Consider the following 23,969-nt stretch of genomic DNA (forward strand, 5'->3'; position numbering starts at 1 on the left):
ATGGTTTTGAATACTAGATTATGGATTCCAGTGTTCTTTGGTGGTTGGGTTTCAATTAACCACACTTCTCAAGAGTGTTTGACCTGAGACTGTACACTTCATTTCACTTCACTTCATTTACATTCACACATATTATCCTCATTCATCTCTGAAGTAATACCTTAAATGGTGGTTCTGGAGACTAAACAGGAAAAGAAAAAGAAAAAAGTTGTATTTCAGCAGTCAGTGAAATATATAAATGTATTTTCTGATTATGAAAAAGCACTCTTATTTTTAAGGTTGTCTGTACAATGCTTGTTACTAAAAATTTTAATAATGGATATTTCTACATTTTGGAATGCTACAATTTTTTAATAGATTTTGTTTACCTTAAGTGAGTTTCAGATGATAAAATGAAGTTATAGTGGCAAAATGCATCTGCTACATTAAGAACAAGTATTCTGAAGTTGTCCTCTACTTTTTTGAACTGAAAAACAAATTTATAAGTATAAAAAAAAAATTAAGAATTAATATAAGGTTTAATTAAATTGTTAATATTAAATAAATGCAGCAAGTCCAACAGAGTGGTGAACACTGAACATAAAAATTGTTGATTATTTTTACTTCAATGAGACTCTATTTACAATACATTCCCTGTGACTTTATTTTTATTTTTAAGTTTTATAACTAATAAAATAATTATACTAATTAATAATAAATATAAGATAATAAAGTAAAATAGTTATGTTTTAATAAATAGGTCTTTCTCTTGATTTGAGGCAATGTTATCTCTGCTCGCACCAGCAATGAAATCATCTGAAAACTCTTCAGTATAGATCAAAAACTGTATTTGGTATATTCTTTGTTTTCTTTGTTTTGCTGTTCTGGCTATCCTTTTATAGAACAGTTGAAAAGGTTTTGCTGTCAATAAAGAAATTCTCCCCCTGATTTGTATTTTTCAGTGTTTTGGGATTTTTTGGTTAAAAAGTTAAGGTAACTTAATTCTCTATACTTGTATATATTTTGACATTATTATTTCAGTAAATTTAACCTACAATTATGACATTTTTTACCTTGTATGTATATATGAAGAATTTAAATTTAATTTTTTTTCTTTTTATATTTATATTAAATTTTTTAAATAAACTAACTTTATAAAAGGCCTTTTATAAACAAACTTTAAAAAATACAACACTTCTGTATCTCTCAATCCTCTTAAAACTTTAATAGAATTCTCTTGTATTTTTTTGATCATGACATTGAGTATAGAAACTAAACTTTGAAATAACAAACCAAATTAATATTACATCGCTTCTAAAATATGTAATTTTTATTAAATTAGATTTATGTTTCCTCCTCAAAAGACAATGAATTTTTTTTGCAGCTTCTTTGTTAGGATCATTGATTCTAATGCAGTTATTTAAAATCATTGTTTTGTTAAATTCTTTTACAAAATTAAAGAAGAGGAGTTTCTTCAAAGAAGAAGAGTTTTTAAAGTGCTAAACCAGTAAAAAAAAAACCTTTTTAACCTGTAGTTTAACTTAAGTTATATAGTTTTCAACCTTTAAATTTTTTATTCATTAATTTGTTTAGGCTTTATAATAATAACAATTTTTAACTTGAAATATCATGACTAGAAAGATTAGATATTAAGTTCTACGCATATGATGCTAAGTTTGGGAAGGTCTTTAGTGCAGCTTATCCTTTTTAAACTTGTAAAACTTATTATGTACAATTGTTACTAGTTGCTTTATACCTCACTAACTCTGGGTCAAAACATTACATTATATATTAACAACCTCATTCTACAGAATCCAACTTGCTTTGTTTTTAAAAATTGCAATACAAATATGTTTCAATGAATTTCTAACTGTATAGGAGTTCTAAGAAACAAATGTACTGACTTCTGTAGGTAATATTTCATTAAATTTCTCACTAATTCTTATGTATTTAATCATTAACTATCACTATAATATCATTAGTAAAAAAAAGGAATATTTGCCCCAACATTTTCATTATTTACATTTTTTTTCTTATATTGTAATTTATTATCAATTATATGAGTAAATATTTTTCTTAAAATCAATGAAAAAGTGTTTTAGTAAAAAAAATTCATAGAGAAAAAGAAAAATGTTTATACAAGTCATTGCAAACTTACATCATCCAAACTTTTTCCAGCTATGTGTATTTCTTTGCATGGAGATTGAAGGTTTCTGATCAAGACATCTAAAAGTAATGGATGATTGATAGTTAGATGAAAACTGCCTGTTGAAACTGTAAAAATTGATCTATAATATTTATTAATTTAATATTTTGTTAATAGATCTAAAAAAAAAATAAATAAATACACTCTACGTTGCTAAAGGTAAGAGCTATCCAACATGAATATATTAGAAATACTAGACATTATGTCTTAACATTAAGTTCTTTTATTAATCAATTTTATCAGATAATGAGACATAATATTTGAGGCAGCCTATATTTTACTATAGAAGTTTGTTTACAGCCGTATAGCTCTTACACTAAACACAACATAAATGATATAGTCATTTATTTAGTAAATTAATTTTATTATTCTGGTTTCTTTTTGTTCATATTTATAATATTGTTTGTAATAACAAATATCTGTTATTTATAAAACACCTGTGAGACCAAAAAAAGAAATTGATTTTTTTATATGACTTAATCCAAATGATTAAACTGTTATTAAATAATCAAATTAGTAAATTTTATTTATTAATCAAATAATTTTTAATTATTTTTGTTAAAATAACAATATTTTGATCGAGAAGAAAACTAATCCATAAATGTGAAATACTGTAATCAAGATTTATAGGGTTATGTTGTTTTTTAAATGCAGATAATTAATAATTTAAAAAAATTACTTTACTTGATTATTTTAAGCATTGCATTTTGTTTTAAGAATCTTAATCGGGTTTTCAGTGTATCATTTCACTTCTTTTTTTTTAATATAACACTAATTTTTGTTTGACACTTCTATCCTATGCACGGGTGCCCCAGGAGGTGTTGACCAAACATAAGGAACTGATTGACGACATTAAAATGATTCATGTGGACAAATGTCCTACCTCACTTCATTTTCCTTCTGTTTGATATTTTGTATGCTTTTTTAAATTGTAATAGATTACAACTTGAATAACTTAAAAACAGATAGAGATATTTTAATGGAATTTGATGTACACGTACCTAACAATATCAACTAAAATAAATATGTTTGAAAATTTTATTTTTAAAAATTCTAAAATTACAGCCATTTAAATTCTTTAATCATTAATAGCTCCATAAATATTAGATTTCCTGAATTATGTTGTATTTTATAAAACATATTAAGCCTTTTATTGGAAACAAAATGTCATCTCATTTGTTCAAATCATTTGATAAACAGCTGAGATATGGCAGAAATTGTTAAAGTGAATCCTAAAAAAGATGCAGTCTGACAATTTTCTCACTAATTTAATTATAAATAATTAATAACAATGAAAAAAGTAAGTAATAATAGTGAAAATATAAATAATATACAATAAACAAATAAAATAACGATAACTAATAATCATAATAATAAAATAATCATTAATATTGATAAACTGTGGATTACAAAGCAAATATCTTCACTTAACAAATACTGTTGATCATATTTTTTATTAATGTAATTTAGTATTGTTGAATTGTTACGGTATGTGAATTCAGGTGTTGTTGAGTTAACCCACCGGATTAGTCTAGTGGTGAACTCGTCTTCCCAAATCAGCTGATTTGAAAGTTGAGAGTTTCAGCGTTCAAGTCCTAGTAAAGTCAGTTATTTTTACATGGATTTGAATACTAGATCATGGATACTGGTGTTCTTTGATGGTTGGGTTTCAATTAACCACACATCTCAGGAATGGTCGAACTGAGACTGTCCAAGAATACACTTCATTTACACTCATACATATCATCCTCATTCATCCTCTGAAGGGTATTATCTGAAAGGTAATTACCTTTCAGATAATACTTTCAGCTAAACAGGAAAAAGAAAGAAAGTGTTGTTGAGTTGTTAACGTATATTCGAGTAAGCAACTGTACAGAATAACTTGTTTTTACATATTTACATTAATTTTTTTGTGCTTATTATTATTACCTTGTGTAAAACTTCTCGTATTTATTTATTTTGTATTTAGTTTATTCTAACATAAAAATGCCAATATTTTCACCAGTGAAGAGTATGGCTAATACTCTTCATTGCAGAGTATGGCATAACTTTTGTATATGGCTGCTGTAGTGCACATTCAAGCATTTCTGAAATTGAATATCAATGTTGTTTTCCAGCTAGAAGGGTTTTTGTTTTTTCCAGACAAAAACACTTTCCAAAATACCGTCAGGGTATAAAGAGAAACAGGTTTTTTCCAAAAGCCCATGTAGAAAGAGAAAAACTTTTCATACTAGAAAAATTGTTGTACTCAGTGCTGCTACAGATAATTCGAACACAAGTGGTAGAAGATTATCAACAGAACCCACAGTAGGTATTTTGGTAAACCCAAGAAGCTATTTGTTTAAAATTAATGAATATAAGTAACTAGATTTTTTTTTTTGATTTACATAATATAGACCACTTTTTTTCTTTTTTTTTGTCTTCAGTCATTTGACTGGCCTGATGCAGCTCTCCAAGATTCCCTATCTAGTGCCAGTCGTTTCATTTCAGTATACCCTCTACATCCTACATCCCTAACAATTTGTTTTACATATTCCAAACGTGGCCTGCCTACACAATTTTTCCCTTCTACCTGTCCTTCCAAAATTAAAGCGACTATTCCAGGATGCCTTAGTATGTGGCCTATAAGTCTGTCTCTTCTTTTAACTATATTTTTCCAAATGCTTCTTTCTTCATCTATTTGCCGCAATACCTCCTCATTTGTCACTTTATCCACCCATCTGATTTTTAACATTCTCCTATAGCACCACATTTCAAAAGCTTCTAACCTTTTCTTCTCAGATACTCCGATTGTCCAAGTTTCACTTCCATATAAAGCGACACTCCAAACATACACTTTCAAAAATATTTTCCTGACATTTAAATTAATTTTTGATGTAAACAACTTATATTTCTTACTGAAGGCTCATTTAGCTTGTGCTATTCGGCATTTTATATCGCTCCTGCTTCGTCCATCTTTAGTAATTCTACTTCCCAAATAACAAAATTCTTCTACCTCCGTAATCTTTTCTTCTCCTATTTTCACATTCAGTGGTCCATCTTTGTTATTTCTACTACATTTCATTACTTTTGTTTTGTTCTTGTTTATTTTCATGCGATAGTTCTTGCGTAGGACTTCATCTATGCCGTTCATTGTTTCTTCTAAATCCTTTTTATTCTCGGCTAGAATTACTATATCATCAGCAAATCGTAGCATCTTTATCTTTTCACCTTGTACTGTTACTCCGAATCTAAATTGTTCTTTAACATCATTAACTGCTAGTTCCATGTAAAGATTAAAAAGTAACGGGGAACACCCTTGTTGGACTCCCTTTCTTATTACGGCTTCTTTCTTATGTTCTTCAATTGCTACTGTTTCTGTTTGGTTCCTGTACATGTTAGCAATTGTTCTTCTATCTCTGTATTTGAACCCTATATTTTTTAAAATGCTGAACATTTTATTCCAGTCTACGTTATCGAATGCCTTTTCTAGGTCAATAAACGCCAAGTATGTTGGTTTGTTTTTCTTTAATCTTCCTTCTACTATTAATCTGAGGCCTAAAATTGCTTCCCTTGTCCCTATACTTTTCCTGAAACCAAATTGGTCTTCTCCTAACACTTCCTCCACTCTCCTCTGAATTCTTCTGTATAGAATTCTAGTTAAGATTTTTGATGCATGACTAGTTAAACTAATTGTTCTGTATTCTTCACATTTATCTGCCCCTGCTTTCTTTGGTATCATTACTATAACACTTTTTTGGAAGTCTGACGGAAATTCCCCTTTTTCATAAATATTACACACCAGTTTGTATAATCTATCAATCGCTTCCTCACCTGCACTGCGCAGTAATTCTACAGGTATTCCGTCTATTCCAGGAGCCTTTCTGCCATTCAAATCTTTTAATGCTCTCTTAAATTCAGATCTCAGTATTGTTTCTCCCATTTCATCCTCCTCAACTTCCTCTTCTTCCTCTATAAAACCATTTTCTAATTCATTTCCTCCGTATAACTCTTCAATATATTCCACCCATCTATCGACTTTACCTTTCGTATTATATATAGGTGTACCATCTTTGTTTAACACATTATTAGATTTTAATTTATGTACCCCAAAATTTTCCTTAACTTTCCTGTATGCTCCGTCTATTTTACCAATGTTCATTTCTCTTTCCACTTCTGAACACTTTTCTTTAATCCACTCTTCTTTCGCCAGTTTGCACTTCCTGTTTATAGCATTTCTTAATTGCCGATAGTTCCTTTTACTTTCTTCATCACTAGCATGCTTATATTTTCTACGTTCATCCATCAGCTGCAATATATCGTCTGAAACCCAAGGTTTTCTACCAGTTCTCTTTATTCCGCTTAAGTTTGCTTCTGCTGATTTAAGAATTTCCTTTTTAACATTCTCCCATTCTTCTTCTACATTTTCTACCTTATCTTTTTTACTCAGACCTCTTGCGATGTCCTCCTCAAAAATCTTCTTTACCTCCTCTTCCTCAAGCTTCTCTAAATTCCACCGATTCATCTGACACCTTTTCTTCAGGTTTTTAAACCCCAATCTACATTTCATTATCACCAAATTATAGTCGCTATCAATGTCTGCTCCAGGGTAAGTTTTGCAGTCCACGAGTTGATTTCTAAATCTTTGCTTAACCATGATATAATCTATCTGATACCTTGCAGTATCGCCTGGCTTTTTCCAAGTGTATATTCTTCTATTATGATTTTTAAATTGGGTGTTGGCAATTACTAAATTATACTTCATGCAAAACTCTATAAGTCGGTCCCCTCTTTCATTCCTTTTGCCCAGCCCGTATTCATCTACTATATTTCCTTCCTTGCCTTTTCCAATGCTTGCATTCCAATCTCCAACTATTATTACATTTTCATCCCCTTTTACGTGTTTAATTGCTTCATCAATCTCTTCGTATACACATTCTACCTCATCATCATCATGGGCGCTTGTAGGCATATAGACGTTAACAATTGTTGTCGGTTTAGGTTTTGATTTTATCCTTATTATATAGACCAAATCAGTTCAAATGTTTTGTTTCATGATAGTAAAAATTATATATATATATATACATATATATATACATGTGCACACACACACACACACACACAAAACATATTTAATTTTTAAAATCCATTGGCTGGTTTAGTTATCGAATTTGGTATTTAGTAATAGGAAGTAAGACATCTTTTTCTTTATTTTATTGTTTCTCAGAAAGAGTGTTTTTCTGGAATTTCTCCTTGTTTTTCTCATCAGTCAACAAAAGTTGTACTACAAGAAAAGAACTTTATAAAGCTTTTTAAAAATGTAAAGGTTTTTTTAATTTGACATCCTAAAAGGTTAACTTCTGGAAAAAAAGGAGTTGAATCTGGAGTTAACTGAAATTGAGAAAGATGGGAAAATAGCAAAGGAAGTTAAGAAAGGTCTTATTGTTAAACAGAATTTATTGTAGTTAATTAGTAAATATAATTATCACCATATAGCAATGAATAAATTTAGCATATCAGGAAAAAATTGTCTGAAATATACATTTCATTAGACTAGCAGTTTGACGTGAGTAGGCACATTTTATTGGAAAATTCCCCCCAAATCCCCTCTTTAACCTAAGTAAAAAAACTATGATGTGGAAGACCAGAAACGTATTTCAATTGCATCTTTTAAATTATAACCCGATCATTATTGATTACTAGCTTTAGAATTTTATATTTTATAAATCAGATTGCATTATAATTTTTTTATTTATTGAAGTTAGTTTATGAAAAATAAAACTACTTTAGTATTTATATCTTTAGCAAAAATCTTTAAGTAAAATGATATTTTATTATTTTATCAAATAGAGAAAGCAAGCCATTATGCACGTGTAAATGAAATTTTTGATTATGTAATCTCTAATTAATTATTTGTTCACTGGTTAAAACTTCATTCCTATGGGTTATTTATTTTTTAAGTACATTTTTTTTTGTTCATTATATGCAATATGATGGCATGAAGTGAAAAAGTCATGTGTAACCAATCGTAAAGAAGATTTACCACATATAAGCTTTTTTATTTAACCATACACAAAAATGAAATTCAATAATTAAAGAAGTGAGTTATAAATATATTTATCAGAGAGAATTTATAACACAGACGTTGGATCTCATTAAAAAAAATACCTGGATTACTAGTTTTAGTAGTCTTTTCTGTTGTAAGTCTACATGTCAGCCGCAGATGGTGGATATCAGTGATATTCCACATCCCACAAAAAGGATATAGGAATGACTGCGCATTAGCACAAACAACACACTTACTAGTGTATGAGAGTGGATTCTTTACTTCCTTTTGATGAGATTTAATTTTATTTACTTCTTAACTTAAAATATGCATGTATATATTTATGTATTGCAACATAATAATGTATGTTGTATATATTGTATATTGTTTGTAGTGTTATAAACTAATTGTCAACCCTTTGTTACAACATCTTGTATCTTAAAAAACAAATAAATGTTATGCTATGTTATAAATAGACATTTACACGCATATATAGAGTGTATCATGAAGTTTTCCAGGGACTTTCAGAACCTATTTTATTCATGAAAATAATGGAAAAAGTTCATATAAGCTATGTCCTACGATGCTTCCTTAGTGAGTTATGGATAATGAAAAACTTCCTTCGGATTTCAGCTACTCTGGTGAAATGAGGTCAAATCAAAATTTTTAAGATGTTAATTAAGGAGCAGCACTAATGATTACTTTGGTTTCTGACTTGAAAAATTGAATGAAATAGGTCCCAGAATCGTATCTGCAGTAATTTTTGAAAAAATCTGGGGAGAAAATAAATAAATTAGGGTAAAAATCCTGTTTTTTTTTTATGTTTGATGTAAAATGATGTAAGATGTAAAATGTAAAATTTACTGTTAAAAAATTAAAAAGAAACTGAATATTACACAACAATTGTAAAATAAAAAGAAATAAAAAAAATTACTTAGATAATTTTTTTATTAATAACAGAGATACAATTAATTGTTTGAAAAATTATTGTTTCAAAATTGGTAATAAAATTGCAACAGCTGATCAGTAATGTGCAGTACTTTATTAGTTTTCAAATCAATTAAGTGTATAGGACACTGTGAACTGTGCTGTCGTTAGCAAAGATTTTCTGTGAATTTTAATTTGAATGTTTACGGTTTGCCATTGAAATAATGCCACACTTATTTACAACAGAGGAATATGCTGATATGGTATTTATTTTGGGTGTGTGTAATGATGTAATGCTACTGGTGTGGAAGTGGAATATGAAGTACGTTATCCGAATCGTAGGATCCCAGATTCCAAAACAATTAGTGCGACTTTTCGTAATCTTTGGGAAACAGTCTTACTACCAGTGAGACCATGATCACTGCCAGCAATCATTCATATGAGCTACGAACGATCTGCCCAACACGACGCTGTTATTGATGAAATTAGTATCGATGCAGTTCTGCGCAGTTCAGACGTCAGTACACAAAGTTTTTCTAAGTGGATCGGGGTTTCGCATTCAATGGTTTAGAGGACACTTAAAACAAGTTTTTTCCTTATCATAAATAATCATTTCAATATCTACACTCAAGAGACGGTCTGCTTCACTTTGAGTTCTGCAACTGACAGTTCGACAACAATGTATGTTTTATTTACCAACGAGAAAATTTTACTTGAGATGGCATCAACAACTTACGCATTGAGCATACATGGGCAGAAGTAAATCCTCATGAAATGGTAGAAGGTAATTTTCAACACCGATTTAGCATCAATGTATGGTGTGGCCTTCTTCACAATCAACTGTTTGATCTGTTCATAATACCTGGCCGCTTAAATACTTAGGTCTACTTGCTCTTTCATAAAGAAGAATTACCGCAGCTGCTTGAAGATGTTTTTCTAGCGCTGAGTTGCAAAGTATGCTCCCAGCACGATGGCGCACCTTGTGTCGTTACCACTCACTTAAATCATCATTTCCCTGAGAAATGGATTGATTGTAGAAGTCCACACCAACAGATCTTGTTGGTCAGGAGGTCTTCTGATCTAACACGTTTAGATTTTTGCGTCTGGGGATGGATAAAAAATACTGTATACAATACAAAAATACATCCTCGTGAGGAATTAATTGTCTGCATTATGGATGCGGCTGAGCAACTTAATAACAACCCTAAAGAACTAAAAAAAGCAACAAAAGAAGTACAGAAGCATGCCAAGAAATGTGTTGAAAATGAGGGGATAATTTTCGAACGTTTATTATAAACTGGTACGTGTAATGCACTTTGGTTTAGTGCACTGTTTCTAAATAAAATTCCCCGACGGGGAGTCTTACTATTTAAGACTTTGGGGGTTGGTGTGTCCCTTGATGCCAATGGCATGGATGCTAATAATAACAATAAACTTCATCCATTTAAGAACACTGTGTCATCGTGGAGCACCTTATGTTGAAATAATCGTCGAGTGGAGGTTATTATTTGCCGTTTGCGAATAGAGCACACTAGGCTCACTCACGGATATCGGATGTTGCAAACGGATGCATCCCTTTTTGTTCGCTGCAACTGCCAACTAACAGTGAACCACACATCCTTGTGGGTTGTATCTGTAATACTGCATTGCGTTGCAGGTTTAAACTAGGGACTGACATGCGAACTATGTTGGGGAACAATGCAATGATGTTATCGACCATCTTGCGATTTATAAAGGCCGTGCAACTTAATTTTAATTGACAGCTGCTAATATTCATTTATCTGTAACAAATATATCGTGTCTGGATGATAACGCTAAATCGTTTTTGGCCCAGAAAAAATCTAAATAAAATTAAAATTTTTTTTAATCTTTTTTTTAATGTATTCAACTTATTGTAGAAAACATTTTTCAAAATTAAATTCTCTACAAATTTTATTTAAAAATTTTTTGTATTTTTTACCTATTTTACAAGTTATTGTACGTATTAAACAAAAAATCAGTGTCTTTTTTACCCCAATTTATTGATTTTTACCCCAGACTTCTCAAAAACTACTGCAGATACGTATGTAAGACTTATTTTATTCGATTCTTCAGGCCAAAAACCATAAAAATCACTAATTCTGCTTCTTAATTAAGTACGACCTTATTTCACCGATATAGCTGAAATCTGAGCGAATCTTTCACTAACCGCAACTCGGAAAGGAAGCATTTAGGACATACGTTTATATGAACCTTTTCATTATTTTCAGGAGTGGAATAGAAACTCATGAAACCTCGTGAAAGTGGAATAAAAAGTCGTAAATAGTAACTTATGAAAGTCCCGGGAAAACTTTTTGTGATACAAAAATATATATATATATATATATATATATATATATATATATATATTAACTGAAAACTTAACCACCAAATACAATAAAGGTAAGTAACGTAAACAGAATTAATACCAATAATCGACATTCGCGGGATCCCGCATCATCAGTTTGCATATAATTCTACAAATACATAAAACAACCATTAAATAATTAAAAATCTAGAAAAACTTAAATTATCTCTATTTTAACCGTAAAACTTGTTATATTAGTCTACATTATAACCTTAAATTTTGTTAAACTCTCATTCCAGTAATGGTAGTGGAGTTGTATGTTGATTATAAAAACATTTAGGATGTCATTAAAAATTGATTTTTAATGACATCCTAAATGTTTGTAGTTTCCTAACAGCTTATTAACAAAAAAATAACATAGTTTTCATCTTTTTTTACTGCATAAAAAACAACCAACAACGTCTTTGAAGGACATCCATGCAGCTAGTTCACATTCACTAAGTTTATTATGAAAAGTTTAGTCCTAAAGCAGTTCCTTGATTTATGAACCAATAAATACACTCTCCTGCAGGCTATTATCATTCAATTTATAAAAACGTACTTTTAAATGATTAAATCCAGGTACATCTTTGTTCAGTGCCTTTATAAAATTTCTCATCAGTCGAAGTTTTATGTGAAGTGGTGACAGTATGATTTTTCAATTCTCAATAAACGATAAATATTTTACATTCCTTTCACCATTCACAAAGTTCTGGCGTAATGGCCAGTTCTTTACTAGTTAATGACTTTTAAAAACATGATTACAAAAAAGACAAAGAAAAAACGATATTTCGTAAACCAAGAAGTAATACAACAACTTTCAGATCACTGCAAACTTGCCTCATATACTCTTTGTGTTTTATTGCTTCTAATATTGATAACTAGTTTCATATGTTCCTTCCATGTTGACTACATGAGCTAATGGAATGGATGGCTGTTTGTTACTGTTATGCAATAAAATTGCTTTCATTATAACTTTAGAGAGTCAATAAAAAGTCACTATTCTTCAGGAATGTGTTGAATTCCAAGCTCTTTCATCAGGCCATTGATTTCAGTACAAATACACAATGAATTTTTCATAGTAAAATAAGTTGAAAGAGTTTTATTTCATGTTCTAAACTTAGTAACTTTTGTTTTTTCCGCTAAAAGATTCCACTGTTGCAGTCTAGACCACAGAAGTTCAGCTTGCTGCTTTAATAACTTTAAATTGTGAACTAAATCATTAAATTCATATTGTTGAATTAAATGAGGAGATTTCTCATCAAATACAGGAAGAAATTCTTCAACATTCTCTACATCATCTGCTTCATTTTCAGATTGTTCTTCTAGCAATATATCTTTTTTTTGTGGTACAGGTTTTTGTTGTGGTTCTTTGTGGTACAGGTACCACAAAGTGTACACTTTGAGAGGAATTATGCGAATTAATTCACATAAGAAGGAATTCGCATAATTCCTCTCCGCATGGTAACGCTTTAGAGCTGAGGATATATCTGCATATTTTATGAACTATCTATTTTTGAATGAAAATCCAAATATATCTGTCATAAAAACGTAGCATTTGGTGAAGTGGACCTTAGGTTCATGCCAAACTATCAGTACAGCATACGGCATGGCTCGTCATTTTCCCTTCAACCATTCAGTTAGAGCTACTGAGCTTGATATGCAAATAACATGTGGCGCCCAGATTTTATCTTTATTCTCGAGTGCACAATCAAAATAAAATTTATAAGCTGTTTTTATTAATTAAGAAATAGTCTTTCTTTGAGATTTAGATGTAAATTTACCACAGACATAACAGAAATTATCTGAATGAATTGAACATTGATGGATTTTTGCAGAAGTCATGTTGTAGCAAATAAAAATGAGAAAAATCACTTTCATGTTATAAAGAATTGATGAAAATGTAGCCAAACACTAACAATTCTGTGAAACACAGCACATTGTATAGACAAGTGAGGCTAGACTATATAAGCTATTTAAGCTCTGCAGCAGATAACAACAGATGTCTGTATGATTTCATCATACAGACATGTTTGTACGTGTCTGCTTCTCATTACATATATATATATATATATATATTTTTTTTTTTCTTTATTAAGCATGTATGCATATTGTTTAAAAGTAAAAATACAGAAACTATTCTTAATTGTAACCAGTAGTTGACCAAAATGAGTTTATTATAAAAAAAAAAAATTATAAATTTGCTATTTATGTAAAACCTTTTGTGGTACCACTTTTTCAGTAGCTTATTTGGAATCAGCACTCAATCAGCACTTTTAACATAAACTATAATTTTCAATGAATGCACATTTAAATTAGTTTATATTAGTTTATGTTAAAAATTAAATTTGATCAATGTTGCATTTGCTTATTTATTATGTTTTTACTTTTAAAAGATCAGTGTTGATTGTAAATTTTATACTTTTTGAGTGTGTTGAGATCATTGAAGTAATGAGTAAATTAATGGCTTAACTGCGATGCCTTTCAATAAAAATGTAAAGTTTTAAAAACCTATAAGGCAGCTAAAAATTTTAAGTTTATTCATTGTTCTGTTGTAGGTTTTTACTCCTTCATTCATTTGCTATTTGAATTTAAGCTTGTTTTGAGTGTGATAATGCTGTTCTATATTTCATTGTCAATATGATAGGATGATATCATTGTGTGATATTACGCTACACAAACTATGAAGTTCAGTTTTAAAAGAAAGTGTTTGCAGTCACTAAAACAATAATCAATTACGTTTTATTTTTTTAAAAAAATCCGAAAGAGTAAAATGCACAATTTATTATTATTATTTTTTAATGTCAATGTAATTTCTTTCTCATTAGCTACAGTAGTTTTAATAATTGTTTGTTAATGCATTATGTAGTACATACACTTCTGTATGTATAATCTATTTACGTACAGTATTAGTGATAGTGAAAATTTGTTATACAAGTATGTTACTATGTGTTTTGAATTAGCTTCTAGATATTACTTTTACCAGATTTATAATAGCATAGTGTATTGTATTTTATTTTATTTTTTACGGTTACATCTTAATATAATAGTGTATGTAAATACTGAACTGAAGTACAGTATTAGGTAATTTTAACATAAACTATAATTTTCAATGAATGCACATTTAAATTAGTTTATATTTCGAATGTAATTCCTTATTTATAGACAAGGAATAAAAATATTTTGCCATTCAAAATTTTAAGTGTGTGGGTACAAATAAACTTGATGTTAAAAAATTGTGTATGCTCTTTTATTGGATTTCTTTAGAAAACTGGTTTTTCTCTCTTCTGTGTTACTTTTCTGTCAAATTTCAATTTAATAGAACATCAAAAAAAGTGTGTTAAAGCTAGAAACTAAAGAAAGTATTATTTTATGTAAAACTATGTAAAGGTTAACAAAACAAAATATTTTTTATAATAAACAACACTGATAACTGAAATTCATTATCATTATTTATATATTAAAATATGGATTTGATGAAAGAAAAACATTTTTGGTTAATATTTGTTGAAATCTTAAAATCAAAATATAAGCAGTGTTAAACATTTATTAAATGCTTTAGAAGTCTTATTTTATAAAACTAACCTATTTATAATTGATTAAATAGACTGTTACAAGGTTTAGACTGTGAAATAGTTTTTAAGTATGAAAACTTATTTTTTTTTATTATAGGTGATTGATAGGAAAATAATAGTTCTAGAATAAATGTTTACTTACATGAAGAAATAATAAGAACTAAAAAAACTGTGGCTGAGATGTAGCACATTTTATCCATATTGTCAGTAAATTATTTTTTACATACCAGTCTTTTTATGTCATAAAGAATTTGAAGTGTTGTATTGAAGTGTTCGGTTGATAAGATATGATGTTTGACGATTATTAACAAATGTTAAGAACTGTCAGTATGATTTAAGACCATCTGAACTATGGGAAAACAATTTATAAGACTTCTTGTAAAAATCTTTTGTTATTCTTGCACAATAGAGATAATTTTCCTTAAATATTTTAAGTGTTGTAGTTTTGTGTACACTGAGGGATTCAGCTGTAACTGAGTGGTAGGTATTTAGTTTGAATTTTGATAGTGAAATAAATTTTAAAATTGATAATTAAAAGTATAACCATTAATAACATAAAATTTATTAATTGAAATAATCAACACAATTGATTATTATTATTACTATTACTATTCCTATTAAGTATACTACTTTGCGATCACTACCTTCAAGTTTTATTACAAGATAAATATTTTCTAATTTCTTATTAAGTTATTACATTAAGAATTTCATATTAACTTTCCTCGTTATAGATCTTAAAGAGTGATGCTTTGAGCATAGCTATAAAAGAAAAGTAAAATGATCAGCCAACATTTTGTGTTCACATTTTTTTGTAAATGTTGATGTTTAAGACTGCCAAAACCACAAAAGAAATATAGAAATTTTACAGGTCAGTACACATTCATATGTGTACTGACCTGTATTTTGATTTATATCTCCAGGCTTTACATAAACTATTTGAAAATGACCCAAAAAGTTTCTATATTTGGTGGAACGATGGTATTAAATTTTGGACTAATTAAAAAAAGTGGTAGTTTTTTGCCACTTACAATTTTTTACTTTTTGGTCATAGAAAATTGAGCTTTAGTGTGATGAAAGTATTTTTTAAATTATTTAAAATTCCAAAGTTTTAAGTTAGTCAGTCAGTTTTAAGGGTGGGGGAAATTTAACATTTCTAAATAGTTTTTGCCTCTTATCTCAAGAACTTGTTCATCAAAAATATTTGATATTCAGCACAAATATTTGGCTAATCATGACTATAACTTTTTAAACATAAATGTGTTTATGTTCTTAGATATATTTCTACATTAATATAATAAGGATCACAACAATGAGAACAGTTATCTCTCTAAACCAATATTTATGTTTATCAAAGTTTCACTCTGAGTTGTTGGATAATGTTTACATGTTATTATTGTTGTTTTATATCTATGCTCTATTTTTACTACTATTACAGGGAAATTTGATATGGTCAGGTGTTATGTAACAGCTTTTCTGAGATATTACTAGTTCAGATTTATTGAAGAAAGATTTACATTTAAATGAATTTGGATAGCCATGTTATCTGAATAGCCTAGACATTGGTGTTCAAATAACAGAACTAGCTTTCCCCTGGAATGGTAGGTACAAGGTCAGAAAATACCAAATGTTAAGTTATAATTGATGTACTACCAAAATAAAATAAAAATGAAATGTAAATTTAATAAATAAAATAATAAATGCCTAAATAAATAATCTGGTTAGAGTAGGCCTTTGTATATGAACTGTACATGTAGATTCATTGGGAAGTATCCATTGTCATAGTAGTGATCCTGATCACAGTAATGTAGAAACATAAAATATACTTCATATAAAATATTTTTACTTCCAATTATGGGAAAACTATATATCAAAGTAATGTTTAACTGATAAACACATTCCACTGGTTTTATTCATAATCAAAATATATATAATCATCTAAAACTGCTAAATAATTATCTTCAGTTTTAGCTACTGCGGAATCTTCAGTGAAGAGGATAACAATGAACAAACTGAGGATTTTGAGAATATCACTAATTTCCATTAGCACCTTGTATTTAATATCTTGGACTTTAGTAATCACTAAATTACTAATCAACAGAGATTTGAAAAAGTGAAAAGGAGGAGAAAAATTCTTCTAGTAAATCATTTCCTCAAATTTAGAAGACTTTTGATCTATATTAAAACTGTGGATCAAACAGTCTTTGGGGATGTTTGTGATTTTGTTCTCTATTTTCTTAGCATTTTATTTATGAATAGGTTTTTTTTTGAATTCAGAAAATGATATTCAGTAACATTAATTTTACATGTAATACACCTTAAATGTGTATTAATAAGTAGGTACAACTTTAATATTATTTTACTTATTGTTATTACACTTATTGAATATTATTGGTGTAGTACTATTTACTATTATTATAATTTTTGAATACCATATCTATGGTATGGTGTTAAAAAACAGTAATTTCAAAAATTACTTCACTTAATTGTTATTGATTTGTTGGAAACTAAAGTCTTGTGAATTAATATATTAAAGTATCTACAAAAATATTTTTTTAGTGGTGATTTGAGTATAGGATGCTGTTAAGCAAAAGAGTAGGAAGTGAGAATTTAATGTTAGGCTTCATTCACACTCTTCCTGGGGGAAGAGAGCATTAAGTTGAAATTAAATTTGATGTGAAAAAATATGAAGAAAAATTCTAAAACCAATATTTAAAAAAATGGAATTCAACAAGATCCATCATAAGTTAACTCCATCATAATCTTATTTATTATATAACTAAGGGTTAGTTGGGAAAGTAATCAGTGTAGAAGTGATCTCTTCTTTTTAGGCTTGTTAATGATGGCACTATAAAGTTGTTTATGAGAACACCAGAGATATAAGGGAGAAATACCACAACCTTGTCAGTTAAATAGTAAAACATTTTAAGTTTACCAATTCATTATTGAGTCTGAGGAAAAAACTTTACTCAGGATTTTACAACAAATGGATTATTTATAAATACTGAAGTTTTTATTGATGAGTGACTGGGAGTCACTAATGCTAAATTTTAGCATACTACCTTGATGAGAAATTTATGGGACAGACAAGGGAACAGTATTTTAACAAGTTAAACTCAATCATATTTGTATAAAAAGATTTATTAATGTAATGTCATCTTTTACTCTTAAAAACAATCTATTTTTTAAAAATGTTTTACAGTATGGTGTTGCATTTTGGAACAATTTCTAAAAAAAATAATGAAAAAATGTTTATTGTTCAAAAGAAAAGGAATACAAGCAGTATTCTATTAAAAATAGAGATTTACACTACCTTTTTTAGCTTGATCTATTATATTTCTATCAATTGATGTTTTACATTCCATAATATCAAACTTATCATTCCGTAATGTCAAATTTAGGTTCTAAAGTTATATAACATCCAATCGTGGATGTAGTATGAAATTAGTAAAAAAAATTTGTTATTCTATTCCGTAGACTGTCTAGTTGATAAAAATCTATCAGTGGGTTGTACACTTTTATAATAATAGTCTGTCGAATTGTATTAAATTAATAGATAAAAGGATAATTGAAGGAATTCCTTTTTAAAAGACTGGATATTTTAATACCTGGAAAAATGGTTTTTTATAAAATTTTTATCACATTTTTATTGAATTATGATTGTATCTGTGTTGTTTATTGTGTTGAATGCTGTAGATATGCAGAAACTGCTGCAAATTATGCAAATATCTACTTTGAGAAATAAAATCTTGGTATCTACAGAGCTGCAGAAGTCGATATATTGAATAAATTTAAAAAAAACTTTCCTTAACATATTCTGACTCATACTTTTTTCATATTCTCTCAACATATTTTGCAATAACATTAAATTTTTGTGGTGAGGATAGGAAAAGATTCCATGAAACTGTTTTATGTTCTGTTGTAAGTAATAGTCAGTACTTTTGTAGTGCCTGTAAAAATCATTATTTACATGCATGAAAATATGTTAGGAAAAGATTTTTGTGGAAAAAATTATTATGCAATTCATTTATCAGTGTTATTGCTGAAGTAACTGCATAATAATTCTGATAAGATAATATGGAAGCATAGTTCTTTGTTTTTAGAACATGATTAGTTTTTTAATTAATTTTTTAAGAGACATTTGATGTTGTCAAGTGCCAAATAGTTGAAACCAAATTCATTTTAGTCATCAACAAATGCAAAATTTTTGTATAACTACTAACTACAGAAAGAACTGAATATACTGTTGACACTTTTATCTGCTCTACAGAATATTAGTAGGAGTGTCTGGCTTTATGTGAGTGGTGGTAGAACACAACCATATTACTAATAAAGTGGTAAATATCATTCTCACAAAAATATTTGTAGGACCAAATAGAAAGATATACATTTTTAAGCAAGCTTTTTATTCATGAAAAGTCATTTGGTAAAAATGTAACAGAAATGTTTCCAAAAAAAGTGGTGTCAAATGTTACATACCATATTTTTTCATCTAAATTTTTAATGTGAATTCAGAGTAGGCAATTCATGAAAAAAATTGTTTTGCTAAACAGAAGAAAACTGTTGTTACTGCAAATTTCTAGTGTGTAATTTTTGCAATTTGTTATCTGTTTAAACATATTAATTATTCAATTTTTTTAAATATTTGTTCTTTATGTTGGTATGTGTTAAAATACAGATTATATTTCATAGTTAAGAAAAACTTTCCTTTGCAAATTTTCATTGATATTTGTACTGCTGCTATGTGATAAGGAAAAAGTTAATTGAAGAATTTTATAGATGGATTTGAACCTGGGATCTCCAGATTTTATGTCACTAAATTTCAATATATATTAATTTTATGTTAATGGTAAGGCCCAACATATTATCATTATTGAATGAAACAAAGAATGCCTGAACTCTTTGTTTTTTGAATTCTATTGACGTTTTTATGTATCCATCAGATTTAAAAAAAAATCTAAATGCTAATACAGTTTTATTTTAAAAATATTTATAAAATACTGATTATAAAATAAATAAATAATAATATAATATAAATATAAATAAATAATAAATAAGTATAAAAACAATTTTGAACATTATTAAATAATATTAATTTATAATAATTAAAGGTATTTAAAAAAAAATTATTATTTTTAAAAATAAAGTTTGAACATCTTGGAATTTGAGTCTTTAGTGAATTAGCTAAGGAACTAGGGAAAAATGGGGCTCAAACTTTATGCGATAATGGTTTTACTTGCTATTTGAAGCAAATTGCAAATTAGTAGACTTAATACCCCAATATTTCCAAGTTTTTACTTACTAGAAGCTAGAGGGAAATAAAAAGGAAGGAGTTATGTTCAGCCAAAGGACAGATGGAGTAGAGATAGATGAAAAGTCTATTGAAACTCGTTTTAAGACAGTTTTACCAAAGAAGAAGAGACAAATGGGACTGAGAACCCCTTTAACACATTTTTAATCTGTTATTTGTCATTTGAGGTAGAAAACATTTTGAAAGGTTAAGGTTAGAATATCACAATATCTTTATTTATACTTAAGGGTTCTAGGGAGGAAGCTTGAACTCTTTAACACCAGAGCCTTGTTTGCTTTTTTGTTGAAGGTAAAAGAGTATTGTAAAAGAATTTTTCCAATATATCAATATTTTATTTTCATACATTAAAGGGTCTGAAGAGGCTGTAGCAAGGGCTGACTTTTTTTATGCATTATTGAATTCCTTATTTTTCTCTGAGGGTAGAATATAATTTGCAAAAAGAAAGCTTGCAAATCATAATATTTAATTTTAATACATTTAAAATGTATTAAGAGAACCAGAACCTTTTGTCTTGAACAGTAATTAGTTTCATGTTGAAGGTAGAATGTTTTTTGAAAAACGAACAATTTAAATATCACAAATTTTTGATTTTTTGCTAATTTTAAGAGAGTCAGGGGGGTTTAGAACACTTGGAGATAAAGGTAGGACCAAATATGTGCTAACTGCCATGATGCGAGTGGTAGTGTCTCGGCCTTTCATCTGGAGGTCCTGGGTTTGAATCCTGGTCAGACATGGCATTTTTTTTATGCTACATTTCCATATCTTATGCACAAGCTTCAAACTTATGTGACAGTATCATAAAAAAAATAAATAAAATAAAAAAATACTTTGATTTTCTTCAGGTGCTTTTTTGGAGTTCTAGACTACAAGAGCTTTTTTAAAGGTTATTTTTATTTTTGCAAAATTACTTTTGGTTGACAGGTCTGTGGTAAAACAATGGGAGGAAGAAGTCTGAGGAGCCTCTTAGACAAAATTAAGTCTCTACTTATCCCTGGATTTAGAAGTAATTTAAAAAATGAACAACAATTATTGTAATTTTTATTTCTCTTGTGTTTTTAACATGTTATGGAGAGGGTTCCAAGTACTATTTTTTGAGATGTTTTGTAAACTTGTGTTGCATTGCAATATTCTAATGTTAAACAGTAAGCAAAAATATCATGGGAGTAATTTAATGTAGGCGATATCTGGTTACAGAAAGATTATTTATATTTTTGTTGATCAATTAATTCATCTGAGTTACAAATTGATTTTGTATTTAGGTATATTGACATCTTCTTTAATTTTGCTGATCTTCAGATACAGTGTTTCATGAAATTCTGCCAAATCTAGACTAATGTGGTGACTTGAAAAAATTTGCATTTTTTGAAACTTTTTAGAGTGAAAGATTACAGTTAGATTTTTCTCAATAATTGTGTTTAGAATATTACTTATAAAATATGATTCTATTTTATGAAGCATTTAAGTGCTGTAACTGTAATTGTTGTAGGTGAGCTGATACGTTAATTCTGAAAATGATATGGTTATCTTAAGGAAAACAAGCTTTCCATACCAGGCATATAAGGAAAATTTAGGAGAGGATTGGTTTCTTATTGCCATCTTTACTAAGCCAAATATGTGGATAAATATTAGTATGGTACACCTACTTAAATGTATGTGATATCTTCACTCTGTTCTCCATAGGATAAATATTGATACTGTGTAGTGAACATCATTACTCTTAGAGAAAACAATCTTGACTAATGCCTGTTGCATAGCAGGGATTTTTATATGCAATAGCCGAAAGAAAGAGTAGATAATGTAGAGCAATAAATTAAAGTATTAATTTCAATTATGAAACATTATGTTAATTCATCTCTGCTTCAATTCTTTGGGAGAAAAGTTTAAAGTTTTATTAAAAAATTGTTTTCATTACAATTAAAAAAAAACAATGATTTAATAACTTTACTATATACTTTAGGATTAAAATGTTTGTTGGTATTTTAATTAAAATAAAGCATTAGTTAAATAACAGCATTCAATGATGCATTTTATTATAAGTTATCTTTTTGATCTTGCAGTTAGATGATTGATGTACAAGGAATGAAATGCAAATATCTATCGGTTAGTGTACTCTGGATGTAAACTGACTGCCCTCAGGCATATAAGTTACCAGTTACCTCATCATTCTCTTGTTGACAAGAGATAGAACATGCTTAGGTTCACTCTTGACTGGACTCGATCGTATTCTAAACGCCTGAGACAGCTGTCTTCCATTTATCACTGAATAAGATTTTGAATTACCTTCGTTGTTATCTTAACTGGCATCTGCTTTGGTAGGCATTATATTTGTACAGAAGTGCCGCAGATTGTCTTTCCTTGATGTTCTATTAGCAGACTTAGTTTTTACTCCCTGTCATTTATCATTTTGATTATGGCATCTCAAACAGTAAATCAAATTTTGTACTTCCTTATTTGCATTTTTTTTTTTAATCTGATATGAAAATATTTTTTAGTAACATTAAATTTTTACAATCTCTTTTGAGAGAATAGTTAAGGATTGTAAGAACTAGTTACGGTAGTCAGTTATCAGGACAGGATTAGTTATGATTGAATGATATGATAAAATAGAGGTTTCTGGATATCAGGTGTAGGGTTTAGACAGGAATTGTTGGGTGCTTTGTCCCTATGTTTGTCAAGTGATTATACAGTCACTTAGTATGAACACATCCTGTATTGTTATACGATTAATTTGCAGACATGGATCTGTTGTTAATTAGAGCTACTACAACAAATGGTGGCCAGGAGATAGATTTGTTAATTGATTGTATTAATGATAAATGGTACATCTAAGCCTTGGATTGTTAGAAATGTTTGTTTTGCTAGTGTCAGTTATATATGTTATATTCTAGAAATTAATGTTGGATTATGATATTATTTTATTAATATAAATGGGTGTACCATAAGGTTTTCCTTGAGGAAGTGATTCAGTGACAAAAAAGAGTCAGTTTATCACACCTAAATGCAGTGTCTTCGCCCTCCTATTCCAAAGATGATATTTCAAGAGTGTTTAGATAACTGACAATACTGATAACAATACTTCTGAAAAATGCTATTATTTTCATTTTCCTATCCTTCTTAACTCTGTTCATTGGTTTACTTTTTCCTTAACTGATAAATTTTCTTCACTGTTACCCAGATTAAAAAAAATTCTGAAATCATGTGTATTTGTTTATAACTGATTTTAAACTGTGACTAACATCAATAAAAGTTGAAAGTATCATTTTTACATGGCTGCCCAAAAAGAGTGTATGTATACATACAAATATGTAAACATACATACATATATACATCTGGTATGTATGTATGTTTGTTAGTAGCAGTACAACTGATGAACTGATTTAAATGTATGACCCCACGTTGGAATCGTTACATTACCAGGAGTATCACGGCTATATAAAAATTTACTTAAAAAATTTGAAAAAATATCAGATGAAGAGTTGTTTTTGAATAACTCTCATCTTAACGCTTCATTCTGAACAATTTGGAAACTTCATATCTCATACATGTGAAGTTATTGTCTTACTAGTGTTTTTACATGACTGCCC

At 28.7% G+C, this 23,969-nt stretch overlaps 1 protein-coding gene and 1 long non-coding RNA gene across 4 annotated transcripts in view; one reads left to right on the forward strand and one right to left on the reverse strand.

Moving 5' to 3' along the window:
* The window catches only part of LOC142322216 (uncharacterized), a 35,908-nt gene extending 20,587 nt beyond the window's left edge, over positions 1-15,321 (reverse strand). The window contains exons 1-3 of one of the 2 annotated variants that reach the window (XM_075361035.1): positions 15,220-15,321; positions 2,138-2,253; positions 369-466 (exon numbers count right to left, since the gene is read on the reverse strand). In XM_075361035.1, the coding sequence (XP_075217150.1) occupies positions 369-466; positions 2,138-2,253; positions 15,220-15,277 (272 nt within the window). In that variant the 5' untranslated portion in view covers positions 15,278-15,321. The remainder of the gene's footprint in view (positions 1-368; positions 467-2,137; positions 2,254-15,219) is intronic. The other variant, XM_075361036.1, reaches the window with a different exon arrangement.
* The window catches only part of LOC142322218 (uncharacterized), a 30,077-nt gene continuing 17,605 nt past the window's right edge, over positions 11,498-23,969 (forward strand). Inside the window, exons 1-3 of one of the 2 annotated variants that reach the window (XR_012755806.1) lie at positions 11,498-11,558; positions 16,513-16,675; positions 21,872-22,034. This is a non-coding gene — a long non-coding RNA (uncharacterized LOC142322218). Of the gene's footprint in view, positions 11,559-15,236; positions 15,558-16,512; positions 16,676-21,871; positions 22,035-23,969 lie in introns of those variants that run through there. The other variant, XR_012755807.1, reaches the window with a different exon arrangement.

Source organism: Lycorma delicatula, chromosome 3 (genome assembly GCF_047948215.1).
Source record: "Lycorma delicatula isolate Av1 chromosome 3, ASM4794821v1, whole genome shotgun sequence".
Lineage (NCBI taxonomy): Eukaryota > Metazoa > Arthropoda > Insecta > Hemiptera > Fulgoridae > Lycorma > Lycorma delicatula.